General features: G+C 33.9%; 2 protein-coding genes across 2 annotated transcripts in view; both read left to right on the top strand.

The window, feature by feature from the left end:
- Positions 1-2566: 2566 nt before the first annotated feature.
- Positions 2567-6742, top strand: LOC131072757 (uncharacterized). Its single transcript, XM_059220449.1, has 3 exons — positions 2567-2938; positions 3201-3346; positions 6610-6742. Exons 1-3 carry the CDS (start codon positions 2567-2569, stop codon positions 6740-6742), a joined length of 651 nt encoding a protein of 216 aa, XP_059076432.1.
- Positions 6743-6768: 26 nt separating this feature from the next.
- The window catches only part of LOC131072756 (uncharacterized), a 28082-nt gene continuing 12009 nt past the window's right edge, over positions 6769-22841 (top strand). The window contains exons 1-2 of the mRNA XM_059220448.1: positions 6769-7137; positions 7423-7678. Coding sequence (XP_059076431.1) covers positions 6769-7137; positions 7423-7678 — 625 coding nt within the window. The remainder of the gene's footprint in view (positions 7138-7422; positions 7679-22841) is intronic.

The raw sequence follows: 22841 nt of genomic DNA, 5'->3' as shown, positions 1-22841 counted from the left end.
GTGGATCTAACCATAAATGGTTATGTAAGAGCCATTAATGGTCATGTAAGAGCCATTAGTGGTTTGGAAGACTTTAGAGGTTAGCTTGTTGGACACATAAAACATTAAATGCTTTTCAAAGACTTTGGGGTCTTTGAGAAGTGACTTCAAGTTGCTTAGGAATGTGACAATAATTAGGGGATGGATTAGGTTAATTAGAAAGAGTTTAGAAAGTGATTAGAAGGATCTAGAGGGGGATTTAAGGTTGCAAGTGAATTTGATGGGTGAGGGAAAATAGGATTTTTATTAAAATAAAATTCATTTATTTCAACAAATAGGTGCAACTTGCATTTTAGGAGAATGCAAGTGGGGGGAATTTAATGATTTAAATAAATATTTTATTTAATTTATTTAAAAGAGGAAAGGGGGTTAAATGAAATAAATAGGATTTATTCATTTAATTGATTGTGAATTTAGTTTAATGAATTAATTAAAATAAACTAAATAATTTATTTAATTAATAGGAGAATGTTTGAGGATGAATTAATTAAATGATAATTTAATTAACTGTTGGCTAGTGGGTTTTTAATCAAATAAATATCAAATATTCATTTAATTAAACTGGACATATTTATGTGACTACAGTACCCAATAGTAATTGAGGGTAGGTGGGGTTATTTACCACATGGTTTTGATGCAATACCACTTGGTGGTTTTTTCAGAGCTTATGTCTATAAATTTGGGTTAGCCAGGTTAGCATTTGTAAAGGAAGGAAGCATAGCATGAGATGTGTGGTTACATGCTTCGTCACATGAAGTGCTTGTTGGATGGCTTGTTTCAAAGGCTTTCCATAGTTGTATTGTAATGGTTGCATTGCTGATAATACATAGTGGATGATACTTTTGGAGGCTTGGTTTTTCCCTCACAAGGGTTTTCCCAGGGTATATCTTGTATCACATTTTCATGGGTATGTTGTCTATTCTTTGTATGTAGATTCTATGTGTTGATTTGATTAAAATCTAAATTTGGTTATGTGGAAATTGTCATAAAGTTGGCTACAAGTTTCCTTACAACACACATCATTGCAAAACCTAAAGACATCCTTACTTTTAATAGATTCAAACAATTTCTCTTTTAGGGATCTCATTCTAATAGAGAGTATAACAACCTTGTCTTTTCCCATCAAAGAGTTCACATTGTTGATCTTTGGCTAGCATTTGAAACCCTAGCAGCTATTCTGAGTTCATTTTGAGTCAAATAGTCTAGTCTTATTCCTTTCCTTGTATCACTCCCATGTCTTTTATTGGCACATTTTGATTCATGATATAAACGCATCCTAAAGTCATCACATTCTGTAATATCTTATAAAAGCTACATGTCAATGATTCAAATGAGATTCCTATCTCAGAATCCCTCTTGCAATGAATATGCCTATATGTGCCCTCAATACAATATTTATTACCCTCATAACATAACATTATCTCGGTATGCTTCTCTATGGCCCATAATTTTCCACCCCTTTGATGATCCATTAGGACATTTGTGTCTAATCTCTCTCCATTTCTACTAATATAGGAATACCAATACCACCAACATTGCAGCATCAATGGCGATGAATGACTTTTAATAAGATGATAAAATAAAAAATGAACAAATTACAACATATCATACTCAAAATAAATTTGAACTTGGGTAGTTAACACACTTGAAGTAGAAGAATCTGCACTTGTAGAACCCTTGTGTAATATAGATGGTGATGATGAGACCAAGAATCTAGTCAAACTTTATTGGAACTTATCATTAGTAGGCTTCTTGGGTCTCTCGGCTGTGTCACTCCTTAAAACAATCGTATCATGTGAATCCTCATCTGTAGCAGTGGTGTACTTCTTTGATTTCATGTGTTCATTTATAGAATTGACAATATTACCACTTGCTGACACCAAACAAAACCATTTATTGCATTGTGTACATCCCACTCTTACTTTTTTCTTATCCTCATAGCCTACAAGTGTTGCTTCCACCAACTTGAACAAATTAGGTTCTTATGTCTTGTTGAAATCATCTAGAAGTTTAATTGCTTGATCAATCTCAAATCGATCTCTAACCACAGTTGTCTGCTTGTCTATGCTACTTGAATGATTTTCACCATTTCCCTCCATTAAAATGTGACGTTGATGGGACATTGTTTTCATATGATTGTTTCTGAAGTTACAAATTGTTCATTCTACCATGGATACTTCCCCTATTCCATAATCAATGCCACAACTTTCACAATGGATCTTTATTTTAGGTTCTCCCTTTTTTGAATATACTTAAGAGTAAGTTTCTCATCGACAAATTTTTCCATTAAACTATTCACTTTCTGATTTCAAGATGCCAATACATCAGGATCAACAACTATGGTTTGTTCCACTGACTCAAACCCATCTCCAACTCTTGGACATTTATACATACCTACCTCCACACTCTCTCTATTGTGTTGAGGGTTTGGTGTACTTTCCACTATATTTGACTCAAACATACCAACATACACTGTGTCCTCTTAATGCCTATAAGTGTTTTGTAGCTTTCATTTTTTGTTCTTGCCATGGCGCATGTTCTGCAACAGATCTTGTATCAGAGCCCTCTATCTTTATATCTGAAAGCTACTGGAATCTTGACTCTTATTGGTGGCTTTAATGCTGCATACTCGGAGGTCAGAGGAGCTAATCTCACATACTCCAAATTTTCTCAGACAGGACAAGTAAAAGAAGCCAAGAGAATATCCAGCAGAAACGCCATGCTTATTTGCTATTGGCCTGTCTTAATAGCTACATCACTGTTCCCGCTTTCCAAACTGGAATACAGTGGATCAACAGGCCTGCTGTCCTCCATGGGGATGAAGCAGGCAGGAAGCCCACGTCTGCTCACCCTCTCATCTGCTTTAACTATACATTCCTTAAAAGAGTATTGGAGGCAAGTATATATATAATATTGTTTCTCTTCGCTTGTCATCTTTTTCATTTATGGAATAGAAAACATATTAGGCAATAATATCTTGGAGGACTGTACTTCATTGGAAATGGGCTACCTCAAATTTGTCATCTTGCCTGAGAGGTTTACGGTAGTAGAAACAATTGTAACATGCGTAAAATTTAGTTTTTTAATTGGGATTTTGTTTAACATAGAATTCTGATTTTACCACACTCTAAAAATCAATATATATATCATGGGCCTTGCAGGTTCTGTTTCTGCACCGTTACTCTGGTGATATGACTCTGCAAACTGCACTAGGGATTTCATTTGGATATTTATTTCAAACTGTTAATCTGTTGTACGCCCAGCAGCTCTCAGAGGGCTTGCAGTCGCCGGCTAGGGACTTGATGTGGTTTGGAGTTGTGTTGTTTTGGGAAATTTGTATCACCATTTTCTGTTATCAAGGCTCAGAAAGGATGGGAAAACAGGTTATGTGGTGCCAGATGGAGGTTTGTTTGATTTGGCGGTGTGCCCACATTATCTTTTTTAGATTGTTGATTGGATGGGCTTGGTCTTCATCTCTCAAACTCTCTCCAGCTGGGTTTGTGTGTTGTGGACAGTGTTTTTACCTGACCAGTAGAAGCTATGTCACCAGGCAATGGTATTTGCAGAAAATGGAAGACTTCCCCAAGCAGAGAAAAGCCGTTTTCCCTTTCATATTCTGAATTTTGTAATTTCATGTTCTGACTATTTTAGTTATTAATGTATGATGATTTTGAAGGTTTTTTCTATTTCTACAGTTTGTATTTGGATTTCCAAAGGTTTTAAACTATTTTCTATTTATATTTCTTAGTATTTGTAATGGTTCTAGGCCTTTTTTTTAATGAAAAAACGTTGCCTTGATTTTGCTACTGCGATCTTATTGGAAAATTGTAGATTCTTATCATAAACTCTTAATATTTGGTATATGGAAAAAAATGTAGTAAGTTTTAATGAGAATATAACCACAAAATTTGTATTTTACATTAAAAGAAAGATGAATCTTTCAATGTGGTCATAACCACCAATAAATAAGGAGCTGAATATTCAACTAGTGAAGTAGGCTAGTGGATTTTCATCATTAAAAATGTATTAAAGAAATCTACCCTACATTAATGTAAATTTTGCTTATATTAATTATGTCCTTTCACCATCTTATTTCACTTTACAAAGGGTTACGCTTAACTAGCACACTTTAAGCATTTACTGTTTAGGTGGCTAATGTTGCCCACTTAATCTCTTATATTTACCGTTCTTGATTTCCATTCTCATTCATCATTAATCTTGTTTAAGTTTTATTTTTTAATTGTTTCTCTTAGCATCCAACCCAAACAATTTTAATTTGCACATGTGCTCTTGACCTACATCGAAATGGGAGTTTGGAACATGGTATGAAAATCCATCGATTCTCTACTATACATGTATGCAAAATGTGGAAGCATAGATGAAAAATGTGAACTATTTGACATAATTCTTTACAAAAATGTGGTCTCATTGAATTCTATAATTGTAGGATACACATAAAAATGTATATGTTAAAAAGGATTTAGAAAATTTCAATCAAATGTAATTCATAGGTGTAAATCTAGACTCCACAATATTTACCAGCATCCTTCTTGCAGGCCTATTCCAAAACAGTTTGAGCTTTGGAATAGGGTATGGACATCCACCATAGGATAAAGGAAAGGGATTTCGTTAGATGTTGTAGCTACAACTTCTATGGTAGACATGTATACAAAATTTGGAAGCATAGATAAGGTGTCTGAATTGTTTGATAGGACGTTTCAAAGAAATGTGGTCTTGTTTAATGCTATGATTGTGTAGGATATGCACAAAATGTGTTTGTTTAAAATGATTTAGCTAATATCAATCAAATGTAATTGGTAGGTGTAACACAAGTCTAAGCAATATTTGCCAACATCCTCCTTCCCTATGCCAAAATGGGAGCTTTGCAATGGGGTGTGGACATCCACCATAGGATAAATGGAAAGGAATTTTGTTAGATGATGTAGCTGAAACTGCTCTAGTAGACATGTATGCAAAATATGGAAGCATCCACAACATCTTTGATAGCATCATCCATATATTCTTGTGTCCATGTACTTCTATTCATCTTTTCTTCTATCGATGATGGTCATGAGAATTTATAGTAACATCGAACATTTTTGCACTATCATTAGTAAGATTACAATTTGCGTTCTATTGAGGTGGGTTGATTATAGTGTAATCATAATCTAAATCAACTACATTCAACTTCACTCCCCTTGGTAAATGGTTCCATAACCTTCGATTCTTTCATCTATTTTTCCTCTTCCATGTTGTCATGGTTCCTAAACAAAGTAATACCAATTAAGACTTTATCTATGTAACATCCAACAATTATTCTCATTTAGACTTTCTATCTTTTAAATACTCTTTTAAAATATGTTGTGCTCTAGGTATGAGAAGAATATGTTACTAGAAAAACTATTTTAGGAGAATATTACATACCCTTATTAACAACATTATTAAGTCCTAATTAAGGGAACAAAGAAATAGTTGCACATGAAACATATAGATATAAGAAAGGACACAAACTTGTTAACAAGAGTAAGCTATTGCATGGGAATTTCACCTTATTATCCCATTTCCAATGTTGTGCACTCTTTCAACTAATTCTTAAAGCTAATAATCATTTTGTGATTTTTCTAAGGCCTTGCACTTGTGACACAAATTATTCAATTATAGAAAACACATGGAATGTACAAAATATTTAAAGCTCTAGAATGCCCTAAGATTATCTTGGTTTGTAAAAGTTTTGAATTTCATTGCATTTTGTTATAGGCCTTGCAATGTGCTTGAATATGTTGAAACTAACTTGAGTGTAGATTTGAAATCTAATATATTTTAGGTATAAGTCATCGAGCATGCAAACCCCAAAAGTGTGGTAGTTGCAAAAAACCTTGCCATATATATATGAAACATGAAAATGATTTTAAACACAAAGACTAAAGGATTACACACATTCTTTTGGATGACACTTTTACAAGTTTTATAAGACTCCTTCCAAACATTAAATCCTCAAATATTTGTTCGTACTAAAATATCTCTTGATACATCTACAATAAATCCAATGTAACAACTAGTTTGAGCTTCCTAAAAAATTGTATGGAAATTCTACTAGGTTTGTGAAGGAGTTAACATAATAGTCATAGTTTTAACTATAACTCTTCCATCTACATAGCCAAATAAATAAATATTTGTGATTTATTGCATATTTCATATGAAACAAAATAGAATATTATTCATCACAAAGAAAATATACTTTAAAAAATATAATAAAATATTACGTTAAAATTTGTTCAATCTCTTCCATCTCTTAATGATATATAATAGAAATTTAAAATAATAAATTACATATTAATTATTTACAATTTTCTTTAGTTTAATTGATATACATTTTTGTTTATTGATAATGGGTCGAAGTCGAATACATATCTTATCCCTTTTGAAATTTGACCCCTCTTTCAAGAACACAAATTCTCCACCACTAGACCCACTCAAACTGTACAATTTAATTGATATTTTTAATATTCAAACAATAATATAAATTATACAAAGTTCATAACTTCTAAATGACAAAGTCAACTAATACAGGAATCAAATTGATCTTGATTCCCGTCACCTGCCCATTGAATCCAGACAAATTGAAACAAAAATCGAAAGGCTCATTGATTCCAACATTGATGGCCGGCTTGGGTATTGTTTAAAAGGATCCGTTCCTTTGTGAGGCACCCACATATCTCATTCATAGCCATGGCGCATGTTCTGCAACAGATCTTATTTCAGAGCCCTCCATCTTTCTATCTCAAAGTTACTGGAATCTTGTCTCTTCTCGGGGGCTTTAATGGTGCATACTCGGAGGTCAGAGGATCCAATCTCACATACTCCAAATTTGCGCAGGCAAGAGAAGTAAAAGAAGCCAAGAAAATATCCAGCAGAAATGGCATGCTTATTTGCTATGCGCCGGCTTTGATAGCTTCATCACTGTTCTTGCTCTCCAAACTGGAATACATTGAATCAACAGGCCTGCTGTCCTCCATGGGGGTGAAGCAGGAAGCAAGCCCACGTCTCCTCACCATCTCATCTGCTCTGTTTATACACTTCATTAAGAGAGTATTGGAGGCAAGTGCATATATAATATTGTTTCTCTTCCCTTATTATCTTTTTCTTTTATGAAATAGGAATAGATTAGACAATAATATCATGAAGGGCTGTATTTCAATGGAAATGGGCTACCTCAAATTTCTCATCTTGCCTGGGAATTTTGTAAGATTGAGAGTTTTATGGAAGTAGAAACAATTGTAAGATGGGTAAAATTTAGTTTTTTTATTTGGGATTTTTGTTTTAACATAGAATTCTGATTCTACCATGCTCTAAAAATCAATACATACATCATGGGCCTTGCAGGTTCTGTTTCTGCACCGTTACTCTGGTGATATGCCCCTGCAAACTGCGCTGTTGATTTCATGTTCATATTTCTTTCACACTGTTAATGTGTTGTACGCCCAGCAGCTCTCAGAGGGCATGCGACCACCGGCTAGGGACTTGATGTGGGTTGGAGTTGTGTTGTTTTGCATAGGCATTGGGGGGAATTTTTATCATCATTATCTGTTATCAAGGCTCAGAAAGGATGGAAAAACAGGTTATGTGGTGCCCAGTGGAGGTTTGTTTGATTTGGTGGTGTGCCCACATTATCTTTTAGAGATTATTGCTTGGATGGGCTTGGCCTTCATCTCTCAAACTCTCTACAGCTGGTTTTGTTGGTTTTGGACAATGTTTTACCTGAGTGGTAGAAGCTATGCCACCAGGAAATGGTATTTGCAGAAAATGGAAACCTTCCCCAAGCAGAGGAAAGCTGTTTTCCCTTTCATATTCTGAATTTTTTAATTTTCATATTCGCTCAACTTCTGTTACTTCTTTCATTGTCGTTACCTGTTTAATACAAAGTAATGGTTTCAAAATGCTATAGTGTTCCAAAATAGATATATTAGTAAAGAGTATAATTTATGGAAAGTGAGGTTTTTGTCTTGTGTAATCTATTTATTTTATTATACATCTTTTTATATATTTGTCGTTTGTCTTTTTTTTCATATTTATATATTCTTATACTTTTGTCATATCTATTTATTTATTATTCTTATGTTTATGCTTATTTATTTACACATGTTATTCAATATGGTTTAGTTCATTTGCGCTCTTGACACTGGTCCATAGTTGAGATTCATCTCACTCTAATTTATTTTTTAATGCCTTCCAACTTATAAATTACTCAAGCTAACTTAAGTTTGCAAAGATGTTGTGTCTTTTAATCTAATATAATTCAATGTACTCATTTTAGTGAATTGGGAATCTAATTAAATACGTTGAATTTTGTTCACATTTACACACTTTAATTGGTGCTCTAAAATGAATCTAACTCTACACAGTCATTATAGAGGTATTCAATATTATTCAAGTTCTTAAGATTGATCTAGCCAAATGCTCCTCGTGATGAATGATAATCCTTCAAAGTATTTTACTATCGCCAATTCCCCTAATATTTCAAAAATGTTAGAGAAGTCAAGTGCGATCAAGTAAATTAAAGAATAAAGTTTAGTAGAATACATAGGATGAATCTGCAAGTACAAGATAAGTCTATAGTTGTTGATTAGTCCCATATAGTCAAACTCATCCTCAAATTGAGTCATCATAAAATTGGTCTATCATCTATTGTTCTTGATCACAAGCCTTATCAATTCCAAATCTTCCTCAATCTTTGTGCATCATCAATTATAGAGTTAGACCTACACTTGTTTTCCACTTACATGAACCCACAATTTTCAATTACTAACTCAATATTTATAGTTCATAACTTTATTATTTAATTAGTCTACATTAATTGTGGTCAAATTGATTACATTTTACTGGATTATAAGTAAGGAAAGTTTATTTTCTTTTATATTTTGGTGAACCCAATTAATCCTAAGTAACCTATCTTTTATTTAGGTTTTCTAGTTCGTTAGAGTTTTTAGATATGTACTTTATTGGTTTACATATTATTTCTTATTTTGGTCCTCCTTTTGTGCTTTTGTTTTTCATGAACTTATCTTTCTCCTAGGGTTCGGTAAGTATATCTACATAGTATATCTTACATTCACCCTACTGCTCTTATCTCAACATTAGGATTTATATTTCGTGTTTATTATTAGATATAATATAGATGTACTATTTTTATATTTATTTTTTGAAATGTGTTCTACCTTCTCATATATATTGTTTCATTATGGATATTATTTCATCATTTCTTGCTAAAGTTACTTCTTGTGTCACTATACTCCATGATTATACATATTTTTTAACATATGATAGTGACCTAGCTTCTTTGTTCACCTACAAATTTGATCATTTTATTTTATATATATTGACCCTCCTCCATAAGCTTCTCTAGATTTATCTTTGCCTAGTGATGAGGGTACACATTCTTAAGATACACATGATATTGTTGCATTTCATGATTATTCTTATGTCTCGTGTCATGATGATCTTATTTGGTTTATAAACATACATTTCAAAGGACACATTCCTTCTCATATATGATGATATGATACATTATCTACCATCTTCAAGGATTTGGGACGTGATTTAAGCAGTTCATGTCTTTATCTTTGTTATTTTGATTTGGGACGTAATGATGGGCTCTAGAGTCGTGGTTGTTGATATGTTCATTCTGGGTCTGGTTGACCTTGAATGTTTCTTTTTTGCTCTGGTATTTTTGGCATATGGATAACATGTTCTTTTGATTGATATTGTGTGTTGTGGTTTGGTCCACTTCTCATTCCTTTCCACCACAAATTTTTTCAGTGTAGACCTATTTCAAATTATGTTAGAAAATGAATTGTGTTTGGCTGACTTGGGAGATTCCCAATTCAAGAGATCAATATAAATAAAGGATGATTATAATGAAGAATATATAAAAGCAAGTGAATTGAAAAGGAAGATCTATTTTATGTGAATGTGTGCGAGGTTGTGTGAAGTTGTAGTTGAGCATTGTGATGGTGTGTTGTTGCTATTTGGTACCGAAGGTAGTGAGCCAAAGGTTTCTTTCGACATTGCAACATTGTGGCAATTGTGCTTCAGTGGTGGATTCTTTCTTTTTCTTTTTTCTTCTTCTAGGCAGTGGGCCCTTCTTTTTCTGGTGGTTGTAGTGAAGTAGTGAGCCCACCTGCAGTGAGCCACCCTTTGTAAAAACCACCTTAATCGGTGTCACCCTAACAAGTGTTTCATAATTGAGAATTATCATTCTCCGTGGTTTTTACCTTCTTGGGTTTTCCATGTATATCTAGTGTTTCTTGTGTTTGTTTCATGTGCGTACTCTCTCATGCTTATATATGTTAATGGTTAAGTAATCAAAAGTTTATTTATCGGATCTGTTTTTGTGGAATATGTGAAAGATTTTAATTCACAACCGATTCAACCCCCTTATCAGTTGTCCGAGATATTCAACAATGTCTCATGATGATCATGTCTTACACCTCATGAGAATCTTAAGAATATTCATGGTATATTTTCGCATAACAGTCACTTGCATGTTGAGGCCATACATAACTGGATGACTTTATATTTGCTCCTCATGTAGATACTATTGATGATCTATTGTCTTTTCCTACATTACATGATGTTATTAGAATTAGTGAGGAGTTATTACATGATGACTATGATGGTTCTATGCATGCCTCATTTAAAGTGAAATTATCTCCACTTGCTAAGTATGAACATTTAGACTGTGAAATATTACTTATTTATGAGTTGAGACTCATTTGATTGGTAAAGCTTTGCAATGGTTTGATGCATCTTATTTTCTTTACACTTCCTTCACAATTTTGGCTCATGATTTCATTGACTATGTCTCTAGTCTAACTTCACATAAGGATTTTGTAGACTTATTTATGTTCTCATATTATTTATCTAGTGATCCTCATTCTATTATTGTCCATTTGGTCTTCTATTGAAGTTACACATGACACAAAAAGGAACACCACTTGATATGAGATATGGATACATTTATTCCATAAGCTTACAATCACTCATCATTTTTATGATTATTCTTTATTTTTATTGGATTTATGTTTCAATGTTCCTAGTTAGCAAGTGGAATGCACAAAGACGCCTTTAGTGGTGGATATTGACAAAAGTGAAAATTTGAACATGTGTTATATTCTTCATGTTACTTCTGATAACTCAATGATGAGCAAATAGTACCAAACCGGTACTAAGAGGGGGGGGGGTGAATCAGTATAGGCAAAATACAATTTCTAAACCAGTTCCATAGCAATTACTCCAAATGACTGCGAAACAGTGACACCGGTTTGAAGCAGAGTAAAAATGGTAAAACCTAGAACAACTAAAACAATCATAAACCGGTTACTCACTTATCTTCCTACTCAACTCGAAACTACACTGCCATTTCACCCTTATGTATGAATAGGTAATCTATCATCATATCTTCACAACAGCTAGTTCAACATGTTTTATTGACAGGCATAAAACACAGAACCATCATATGCTTAATAGGTAACATCATACCATCACAAGATGAAACCATCACACATGACACTCATATTTTTCACATGGAAACCCAACTGGGAAAAACCACGGTGGGGATGAATACCCACAAGCTTGTTGTTGAACTCTTTGGAAGTCTGCTCTATTAAGAGCCTTGTCCTATTAAAGACAGATACAATAGGTTCTGTTAGAAACCAATCTTGTTAGGGATCACCCGATTAAGGGATGGCTACAATACCCGGTTAAGGGTTAAACCCAGTTAGGGTTACCTTGTTAGAGGATTTCAAGAACTCAATAGCTAAAGGATCTCTAGAGCTCTATAGCTTCCCAAAACTCAATAACTTCAAGTTACCCTGTTAAGGGATTTATATCAAGCCGGTTAAGGCTACCCTGTCAAGGGATTTCACAACTGTTGAAGTGGTTAAAGATCAATAGGAATTACAATGACCTGGTAACAACACTCAATGCTAATGCAGATCTGTTTTGGCTCCTCTCCACCTTTTGCACATTCACTTTGTAGGTATCTCTTCTCTCCTTTGGTCTGGAAAGAATTACGTATCACTTCCCTAGGATACACACATACAAATTTTGCCAACAACTTTGGAAAGAAACACAACATCGACCTTATAGGAAATAGACAGGTCAGTAGCAAAAACCCTAAACCCTAAACCTGTTAGGTTAAGCAATTCAAACGGTTCAATCCTAACCATTGAATCATACTGCATTAAATGTAACAATCTTGAATCAATCTCAAGACATTCTCCATTGTCCATTATCCACCAATTTCATGGTGGTTGATAACCCGTCACGCATTATCACCGTTTGACAAACTTCGCACATTCCCAAGGTAGATAGGGATAGTCTTCTTCATGCAAGATCCTTCATGCACACAAGGCTTACGTGGCAACATGATCTATTCTCCGTTATACTGCTAACTCATCACACAAAGATCACCGATTGAGTCAGACAGGCTTGAGGTACTCCAACCGAAAATCCTGAAGTGGAAACTACCTACCAACTGGTAGTCACACAATGCTTCCATGTGTCGGTTCCCATAACTACATGTCGGTTCACCTTGACATGCCGGTTCATCTTGAACAAATATACTACTTCACTTTGGCATATATACCAGTTCATACATATGCCGGTTCTCTCTTCTCACATATCACATGTGCTGGTTCATATCATGTCACATATTGACATCAATGACAACATACAATATCATTATGTCTTCATACCGGTTCACATAATGCTAACAATCTTCCCCTTTGGCATTGATGGCAATATACAGAGATATCTCTCCACTTCACATCTTCTCCCCCTTTGAAAATAATGCCAAAGTGGAGGCACAAGCATCCCTGTTCCATTATGCCTCTCTCCTTGAGGAGTAACATCCTTCAACACATCAATCAAGAAAAATTTGACTATGCAATACCTGACTGATGTGGAACAAATACTTTTAGTTCACCTCCTAAAGGGGCAGTACCCCCAATTCACCTCTTAAATGCACATATGTAGTCTTTGGGAGAGGCTTGGTGAATATGTTTGCTAACTACTACTTACTGGAAACATGTTCCAGTGCAATCTCTTTATTCTGAACCTTTTCCCTCAAGAAATGATACTTAAGCTCAAAATGCTTGGTTCTAGAATGTAAAACCGGGTTCTTTGAAATATTGATAGCACTTGTGTTATCACAGAATATACTTACCGGTTCAGATATAGGGATTTTGAAGCCATTTAAAACATGCTTCATCCAGATTGTCTGAGTGTAGTTCATGAAAGCTGCAACATACTTTGCTTCCGTTGTAGACTGAGAGATACAACTCTGCTTTTTACTCATCCATGAGACCAGTCTATCACCGAGAAAGAATGCACCACCAGTTGTGCTTTTCCGGTCATCCACATTACCTGCCCAATCAGCATCTGTGAATACTTTCAGAATGAAATCATTGTTGTATGGGTACCACAATCCATAGTCAACTGTTCCCTTCAGATACCTAAGAATCCGCTTGACTGCAACCAAGTGGGATTCTCTTGGACTTTTCTGGAACCTTGCAGTAATGCCAACTGCATGTGCAATATCTAGTCTGCTATGACCTACATAATACAACTTACCAATCATTGATCGGTATTCTTTCTCATCAACCAGTGCAGAATCATCCTCTTTTGACAATTTGCAACCGGTCACCATTGGTGTACCAACCAGTTTGCTATCTTCCATGCCAAAGGTCTTCAGCACCTCTTTGACATATTTGGATTGAGTGATAAAGATTCCATCTTTCATCTGCTGGATCTGCAGTCCAATGAAGAACTTAATCTCCCCTATGAGTGACATCTCAAACTCTTTCTTCATCTCATCAGCAAACTCATGACTCATCTTGTCATCTCCACCAAAGATAATGTCATCAACAAAAACCTCACAGATCAGGATCTGATCTTTTTCAGACTTCAAGTAGATATTACTATCTTCACTTGTTCTCTCAAATCCAATGATCACAAGATGGGAATGTAGACATTCATACCATGCTCTAGGTGCCTGCTTTAGACCATATAAGGCTTTATATAGCCTGCACATCATATCACTATCTTCAGATAGGGAAAACCCATCTGGTTGCTCTATATACACCTCCTCTTCAAGTACACCATGAAAGGAAATAAAAGAGCAAGGAAAGGAAAATTAATCCAAGAAAGTTTATGATGAAGTAATTGTTACCAAGAGAAAAGCAAAAACCTTGGAGCATCACCCAAATGTGAAGAAGGAGGCACAAGAACTTTTGAAAGGGGAAAAGCAAAGAAAAACCCCTTGTGATATTATGAATGAGGCAATGCCTAAAAATGAGAGAGAGAGAGAGAAAGAAGCTCTTTACAATATTGTCATTAAGAAGAAATGAGAGAGGAGACATCTCTTAAATAGAGATGAGGAGAGGAGTTACAAAGTAACTCCCAAATCTATGAATGCCACCATTCATAAAATGTGTGTGCCATGTGTCCACATCCTCTTATGGAGGAAATCTAATATTCCTTAATAAAGGAAAATAAAAGAAATGACTTGTCCTCACACATGTACTAGAGGACAAATTACATGTAGGAATTCCAAAGGAATATCCTAAAAAAAAATAAACCTAAGCTAAGTAAAGATTAAATATTCTAACACCCCCCCTTAAGCTTTACTTGGGGAGCTTACATCAAACCCTTCAATGGGTTGTAATCCAAGATTTTTACAATGAAATTGGAATTTTTCTTTACAAAGTGGCTTGGTCAAAATATCTGCAACTTGGTCTTCCCCCTTGTAATAAAGGAGTGAAACTTGCTTGTCTTCAATTTGTTCTCTAATAAAGTGGTGTTGGAGAGCAATGTGTTTTGTCCTTGCATGGAAAACTGGATTTTTAGCCAAGGCAATGGCACTTTGGTTGTCACAATACAATGGAGTTGGTTCGTGTTGAGGTAGACCCAAATCTTCAAGTAGTCTTCTAAGCCACAAGACTTCTTTGGAAGCATTAGTGCATCCTTTGTACTCAGCTTCAGTGGATCCAAGAGAGGTAGATTGTTGCTTTTTACTATTCCAAGAAATTGCTCCTGAACCAACAAAAAAACAATAACCACAAGTAGATTTCCCATCATTGGGATCTCCACCTAGATCGGAATCAGTAAAACCTTTTAAAGTAAAGTCGGAATTTGCATCATAAAACAAACCTACATTAATAGTTCCTTTAATATATCTTAAAATTCTTTTAGCAACTTTAAAGTGTGTTTGTTGAGGTTTAGACATGAATCTAGAAACCAAACCAACACTATAAGCAATATCTGGCCTAGTAAGAGTTAAATAATTTAAACTTCCAACTAATTGTCTATACAAAGTAGGATCAACAAGAGGAGTTTGCATATCAAGCATTAACTTAGTGCCTAATTCAATAGGAATTGAAACATGATGAGCATCATTCATTTTAAACTTATCTATGAGATCTTGAGCATATTTACTTTGAGATAAGAAAATTCCTTTAGAGGTTTGCCAAATTTGCATTCCTAAGAAATAATGTAAAAGACCTAAATCAGTCATTTGAAATTGTTGATTAAGTTGAAACTTAATATCAGAAATCAAAGTATTGGAACTTGAAGTAAGAATCAAATCATCTACATACAAGATAATAATTATAATATCATCTTCACTATGTTTAATATACAAGTTAGGGTCATTTTTACTTCTAACAAAGCCTTGCGAAAGAAAGAATGTATTAATCTTTGAATACCACTCCCTAGGAGATTGCTTTAATCCATAAATTGATTTCTTTAATTTACAAACTAAGTGTGCATTACCTTCTTTAATAAAACCAGGAGGTTGAGACATATAAATTTCCTCATGTAAATCACCATTAAGAAAAGCACTTTTAACATCCATTTGGTGAATAGGCCAATTCATTCTAGAAGCTAAAGCAAGCACAAGTTTAATTGTAGGCATTTTAGCAACAGGAGCAAAAGTTTCAGTATAATCTAAGCCTTCAATTTGAGAAAAACCTCTAGCAACTAATCTAGCTTTAAATTTACTAACTTGATTATTAGCATTCAATTTAGTTTTATAAAGCCATTTGCAAGAAACAAGATTTTTACCATGAGGCAAGGGAACTAAATCCCAAGTTTGGTTAGAAGTTAAAGTATCATATTCTTCCTTCATTGCTTTTTGCCAATGCAGTTGATTTTTAGCTTGATCAAATGTTTTAGGATCATTAGAATTCATAATAGTAGTCATTAAAGCATAATTACAATAATTAACTCTTCTAGCTTGAAGTTTATCCATTTTAGCTAAGTATTCATCACTATCTTGAATTAAAGATTTAAACCATTTAGGTCTTCTTTTAGAAGTAATGGATTCATCACTAGAAGAAGAGTCATGAGGAGTAGAGTTATTATTATCATCATCACTATCACTAGAAGGAATAGAAAGAGATGCATTAGGAGTAGGGTTAAAAGATGGAGGTTGGTCCTCCACAAGCACAACTTTGGTTTGACTAAGTTGATCATCCTCCACTTTAGAACAATCATGAATGCCTTTTTTTGCAATACAAACATCTCTTGCAACTTTTACCTTGTTAGTAATAGGATTGTAAACTCTATAACCTTTAGTATTTTCATCATAACCAACAAAAATAAAAGGAGAATATTTAGCATCTAATTTTTTTCTTTTCTCCTTAGGTTTGTGAACATAAGCTATGGAACCAAAAATTCTTAAATTCTGCAAATTAGGCTTTCTACCAGACCAAGCTTCTTCAGGAGTTTTATCCTTTAAGGCTTTGATAGGTGTTCTATTAATTAAATATGTTGCACAAGCCATAGCTTCAGCCCAAAACTTGTAATCCATATTTTTAGCATGTAATAAACATCTAGCCATTTCAACAATTGTCCTATGCTTCCGTTCTGCCACACCATTTTGTTGTGGTGTATAAGGAACGGTAAGCTCATGTTTAATTCCAAAAGATTTTAAATAAGCATTAAATGCATTATTGACATATTCTCTTCCATTGTCAGTACGAAGAATCTTAATTTTAGAACTAGATTGCCTTTCTACAAACATATGAAATTCAGTAAACACATCAAGCACTTGATCCTTACTATGAAGGAAATATATCCATGTTCTCCTTGAAAAATCATCAACAAAGGTAAGTGCATACCTTGAACCTTAGATGGAGGGATTCTCCATGGGACCGAAGAGATCACTATGAACTAGATGCAATTTAGTATATGCCCTCCAAGATTGACCATGAGGAAAGGGTTCCCTATGCATCTTACCACTCATGCAACCATTGCAAACAATTTGAGAAGGAACAATACTAGGCAATCCATCAACCATATTTGATTTTTGCATCAATGAAATATAATCAGAATTGAGATGGCCAAGTCTTTCATGCCATATAGTAAAATCAACAGTAGTAAGCAAAGAATACTTTGGAGGAGCAAATTCATAGAACTTGAATAAGTTATCACTATCCATTTTAGCAGTAGCAATAACATGATTAGTGTTTGGATCAATGATATAACATATGCCCCTATAAAAGTTAATCTTATAATCTTGACAAAGTTTAGGAACTGAAATCAAATTTGATTTTAATTCAGGAACACAAAGAACATCATGTAATTTCCCATTAGGAACATTCACATCACCAATAGCTTCAACTTTACAACTATGATTATTAGCTAATTGAACAGGAATATTAGAAGTATCGGGATGCAAAGATTCAAAACATTCTTTATGAGAAGTAACATGTTGAGATGCACCAGAATCAATAATCCACTCAAGTGGTTGAGAAACATTATAAGTACATGTAAATGCATGACGAGATGAATTACCATTATTATTACCTTTCTTATAATGAGGTTTATGTTGATTATTTTGATTATTTTGATTCATGGGCTTTTTACCATTTTGTTTCTTAAAACAATTATTAGTAATATGTCCATCTTTCCCACAATATGTGCAATGGGGTCTTGTTTGAGAATTATTCCTTTGATTATTGTACGTATTATTATGATTATTATTATGAGAATTATTATGATAGGATTTAGAATGAGATTGATAATTAGAAGATTTGTGATTATTATTATGATTATTATTATGATTATGATTATGATTATGTTTATTATTATTAGATCTAAAATTATTATTATGATTTTGATTTTTAGACATAAAAGCATGTTCACTACTTTTAAGAGTACCAAATTGAATTAATTTAGCTTCCTCTTGACGCAACAAATTACGAAAAATATCATATGTTAATTGAGTAGCTAAGCTAGGAATAGCAAGTTGAGCATGAATATTCGTAATAAATTGTTGAAATTGACGAGGAAGACATTTTTTAAGAATAAGATGAATTAAACGTAAATCAGCAAGAGTAACTCCTAAACCAGTTAATTGACTATTAACAGAATCAAACTTTAATAAGAATTCATCCATAGTTTTAAAATCCGTATACCTTAGATCTTCAAGTTGATCTTGAAGTTGAATTTTTCGGGATTCATTTGAGCTATCATAAGTTGTTTTTAAAATTTCCCAAGCTTCATGCGCTTTTGTGCAATTTCCAATTAAAACATACAAATCAGGAACCATTGAAATACCAATTAAACCAAGTGCTTCCTCATTTTGAGCCTTCCATCTATCTAGGTCGGCTTGAGGAGCAGATGTAGCGGGTTCAAATGTTTTATCAGTCACAACATCCAAAAGGTGTTTGAAACAAAAAATAAACGAGATATGTGTTTTCCATGAATGATAATTGGAACTATTTAGTTTAATTTCCGGAATTAATGTAGACATGATAGCAAAATAATGAACAAATTATGCTTAATATTGAAAAAAAAATGCCCTCTTGGATAAAAATAAAAAAAAATTTAACCTCCTTGATTAAAAAACTAAACAAATTTGATTAACAAAATTTTTTATTTTATTTTATTTTATTTTATTTTTTAAAATAACAAAATATTTAAAAATATTTATGAAAAAAGAATAAAATATTAATTTGAAATTTGTAATAATAAATTTTAAAAACTTAAATTTTAGTTAAACAAACTTTATTAAAAAAACTTTAAATTTTTAATTAAAAAGAAACTATTTATATAAAAAAAGTTTATATAATTAAAAAAAATTATTTTAAAAAAAAAAAAACTTTAAAAACTTTTTATATATATTAAAAATATGTATAAACTTTTTTTAATGTATGAATTAATAAGAAAAGAACTTAAACTTTTTATTTTAAATAAAGTAAGCTATACTTTATACGTGGAAGATAAAGACTTAAACTTCCAAACATTTAAAGAGTAAGACTTTTAAAAACTAATGGCATGAAATGAAATACGAACTAATAAAGTTTTCAGAAATAACGCATGTAACAAACTGTTACAAAGGAATCAAACGTACAAGCTACTGGTAAGAAAAATGATTGATTCAAAGACAAAGGCGTTTTGATTGATTCAAAGACAGAGGCGTTACTGCACAGGTGACAGAAAGGAGCAGAAACTCAATGGGTGTAACTGAAGAATCTAAGCTAGGTTGGTATACAGAAAATGACAGATTGCAAGCTCTAAGCACCTTAACGCAGGTTTGAGAGATAATACAAAACGCAGGTTTGAATGCAAAACGCAGGGAATATGACGTTACAGAAAGATAGTAACCGAACTTGAGAGCTCCGAGTCTGAGGTTTAAGAATCAACATACAGAAGGCATATGGACTGTTTTGTAGAAACGCCTCAAATGAATGTGGTCTCATTTAATGCCCTGGCTGCAACACAAGAACAAAAATGGCTTTGGTAAAAGCGCGATAGAAATTTTCAAGCAAATTCAATTAGCAGGAGTAAAGCCAAACTCTACACTCTCTGCCAGTAGATGCTTGCAAAATGTGGAACCGTAAACAAGGCATGATGAACTGTTTGACAAAACACCTCAAATGGAAGTCATCTCATGACAAGCAATGATTGTAAGATATGCACAAAAGACATGCAACGGGAGGAAAGAAGAAGCAATGGAGGAAAAAAAATGGAAGTACGAGCTGGGAAGACAGCCTGCAATGACAAAGCTCTCAAGCAACAAGACAGTTAGAAGGGTACGTGTGAGGGGAGAAAATTTGAAATGGAGAGCTCTAAGGTTGGATTCTGGTAATTATTCCTGGGGTTCTGAGGTTGCGACTAGGAGTCAGGAGAGGAGTGGAGTAATGAAAAGATTTTTTTTTTAATCTTATATTGTCCAACGTTTATGCTGTGAAAGAGCAGTTTGGTTTTACGTATTTCTTAAAATAAGCTCTTACATTTCATTGTTTATATTTACATACAAGGAAGGAATGGGTTTCCTCTGAATAATATCTTTAATAGATTGATTCAGTTTTAGGTTAAAAAAAAGTCTTATTCGCTTTTCTTTACATACACTTGATTCTTCAAATTCAAATTACTAGACTTTGCATTGGGGATTGGCTCTTTCAACTTTGTATATAGTCAGCAGCAAGATTTATTATGTAAAGTAAACCAGGCTGAAATAAGCACAAACAAAGATTGAAATAGATCAATAGATATTAAAAAAAGAGTTAGTATTCTGTGAATGAGGTTAGAAAATGAGAAAATTTGATAACAAAATCCTGCAAGGAAGCTTAAATTTCCTTTTTTTAATCAAAAAAGCTTGCAAGTAAACAAAAATGTGAGAACCTGCAATATGAATCAGAGAAACAACTTTATGATGAAACTGTTTTGGTGGCAAGCCTTCCAAAACAAATGAATATGAAATCTAAAGTATGCAGGAAAAGAAGTTAGCACCGGAGTTTTGGCGGCAAGCCTTCCAAAACTTTAAAATAATTAAATTTAAACTAGAAAGAAGGAACTTTGGCGGCAAGCCTTCCAAAGCCCTTTTTTTAATAAAAAACTAACTAGAATAGGAGATTAAACCTGCAGGCAAACTTGTTAACAAGTTTTAAAAAAAAATTAAAATCTGAAACCAAAACCTGCACAATAGAAAATATTAGAAAAAGAACTTCTTCTCCTCTCAAGAATGCCTCCAACAAGGTGAACTCCACAGAATGGTAACCTTCATCAATGTTAACTTAAAACAAGGATTAGAAACCTGCTCTGATACCATGAAAGGAAATAAAAGAGCAAGGAAAGGAAAATTAATCCAAGAAAGTTTATGATGAAGTAATTGTTACCAAGAGAAAAGCAAAAACCTTGGAGCATCACCCAAATGTGAAGAAGGAGGCACAAGAACTTTTGAAAGGGGAAAAGCAAAGAAAAACCCCTTGTGATATTATGAATGAGGCAATGCCTAAAAATGAGAGAGAGAGAGAGAGAGAAAGAAGCTCTTTACAATATTGTCATTAAGAAGAAATGAGAGAGGAGACATCTCTTAAATAGAGATGAGGAGAGGAGTTACAAAGTAACTCGCAAATCTATGAATGCCACCATTCATAAAATGTGTGTGCCATGTGTCCACATCCTCTTATGGAGGAAATCTAATATTCCTTAATAAAGGAAAATAAAAGAAATGACTTGTCCTCACACATGTACTAGAGGACAAATTACATGTAGGAATTCTAAAGGAATATCCTAAAAAAAAATAAACCTAAGCTAAGTAAAGATTAAATATTCTAACACACCATTTAGGAATGCATATTTTGCATCCATTTGATATACCTTGAATCCTTTAAAAGCTGCATATGCAAGAAGCATACAAACTCCTTCCAATCTGGCTATAGGAGCAAAGGTTTCTCCATAGTCTTCTCCTTCTTCTTGAGCATATCCTTTGCACACCAATTTGGCTTTTATTCCTAATCACTGTGCCATCCTCATTCAGCTTATTTTTGAACACCCATTTGGTGCCAATGACATTTTTATGCTCCGGTCTAGGTACCAAGGACCATGTACCATTTTTTTCTATCTGGTCAAGTTCCTCTTCCATTGCCTTGATCCAGTCTTCATCTTTATGAGCCTCTTTGAATGATTTAGGCTCAAATTCAGAGATCATACATGAGTTTTCTCTGATCTTTCTTCTTGTGAGGATTCTTGCATCCTTATCTCCTATGATATGCTTAGGACCATGATTCAGCTTGACATACCGAGGAATGGTCTTGACTGGTTCTTCTTTCTTTTCCTCTTCATCCTCATCTTCATCAGTATCAACATTCACCAGTTCAGGAACACTATTACTGGTACTTGGTTGACTAACAACCAGTTCCCAGAAGGTTGCAACCAGTTCATTTATAGCTTTCTCACTATTGGTTTCCTCAGTTTTCTCAGAGGATTCATCAACTCTTACATTGATACTTTCCATAATTCTCTGAGTCTTATTGTTGTAACACTTGAGAGCTTTACTCTTGGTGGAATATCCTAGGAATATTCCCTCATCACATTTAGCTTCAAATTTTCTCTGATGTTCACTCCTCTTGATGTAACATTTGCTACCAAATACCCTGAAGTAGCTAACCACAGGTGTCTTGCCGGTCCAATACTCATAAGGAGTTTTGTCCTTACCTTTCTTGATGAGTACCCGGTTCATTGTGTAGACTGCAGTGCTCACCACTTCTCTCCAAAAGGTGTGAGCTACCTTTCCTTGAATCAACATGGTTCTAGCTGCTTCAACTATAGTCTGGTTATTCCTCTCTGCTAGGCCATTCTGCTGTGGAGTTCAGGGGGCAGACAGTTGCCTCTTGATGCCAAATTCTTCACAATACTTGTTGAATTCACCGAAAGTGAATTCCCCTCCTTGATCAGTTCTGAGACACTTGATCCTTTTACCGCTTTCCTTCTCTACTAATGCTCTAAAAGCT

This window comes from Cryptomeria japonica, chromosome 5 (genome assembly GCF_030272615.1).
Source record: "Cryptomeria japonica chromosome 5, Sugi_1.0, whole genome shotgun sequence".
Lineage (NCBI taxonomy): Eukaryota > Viridiplantae > Streptophyta > Pinopsida > Cupressales > Cupressaceae > Cryptomeria > Cryptomeria japonica.
This window is presented reverse-complemented; position numbering and strand designations above follow the sequence as displayed.

Excerpts from the sequence above, each read along its gene's own strand:
- LOC131072757 (XM_059220449.1), top strand. The coding sequence starts at position 2,567 with ATGGCGCATGTTCTGCAACAGATCTTGTATCAGAGCCCTCTATCTTTA. Across the intron at positions 2,939-3,200 it reads TAAAAGAGTATTGGAGGCAA|GTTCTGTTTCTGCACCGTTA; the intron begins GTATATATATAA and ends TGGGCCTTGCAG. Across the intron at positions 3,347-6,609 it reads CCGGCTAGGGACTTGATGTG|GAATCAAATTGATCTTGATT; the intron begins GTTTGGAGTTGT and ends CAACTAATACAG.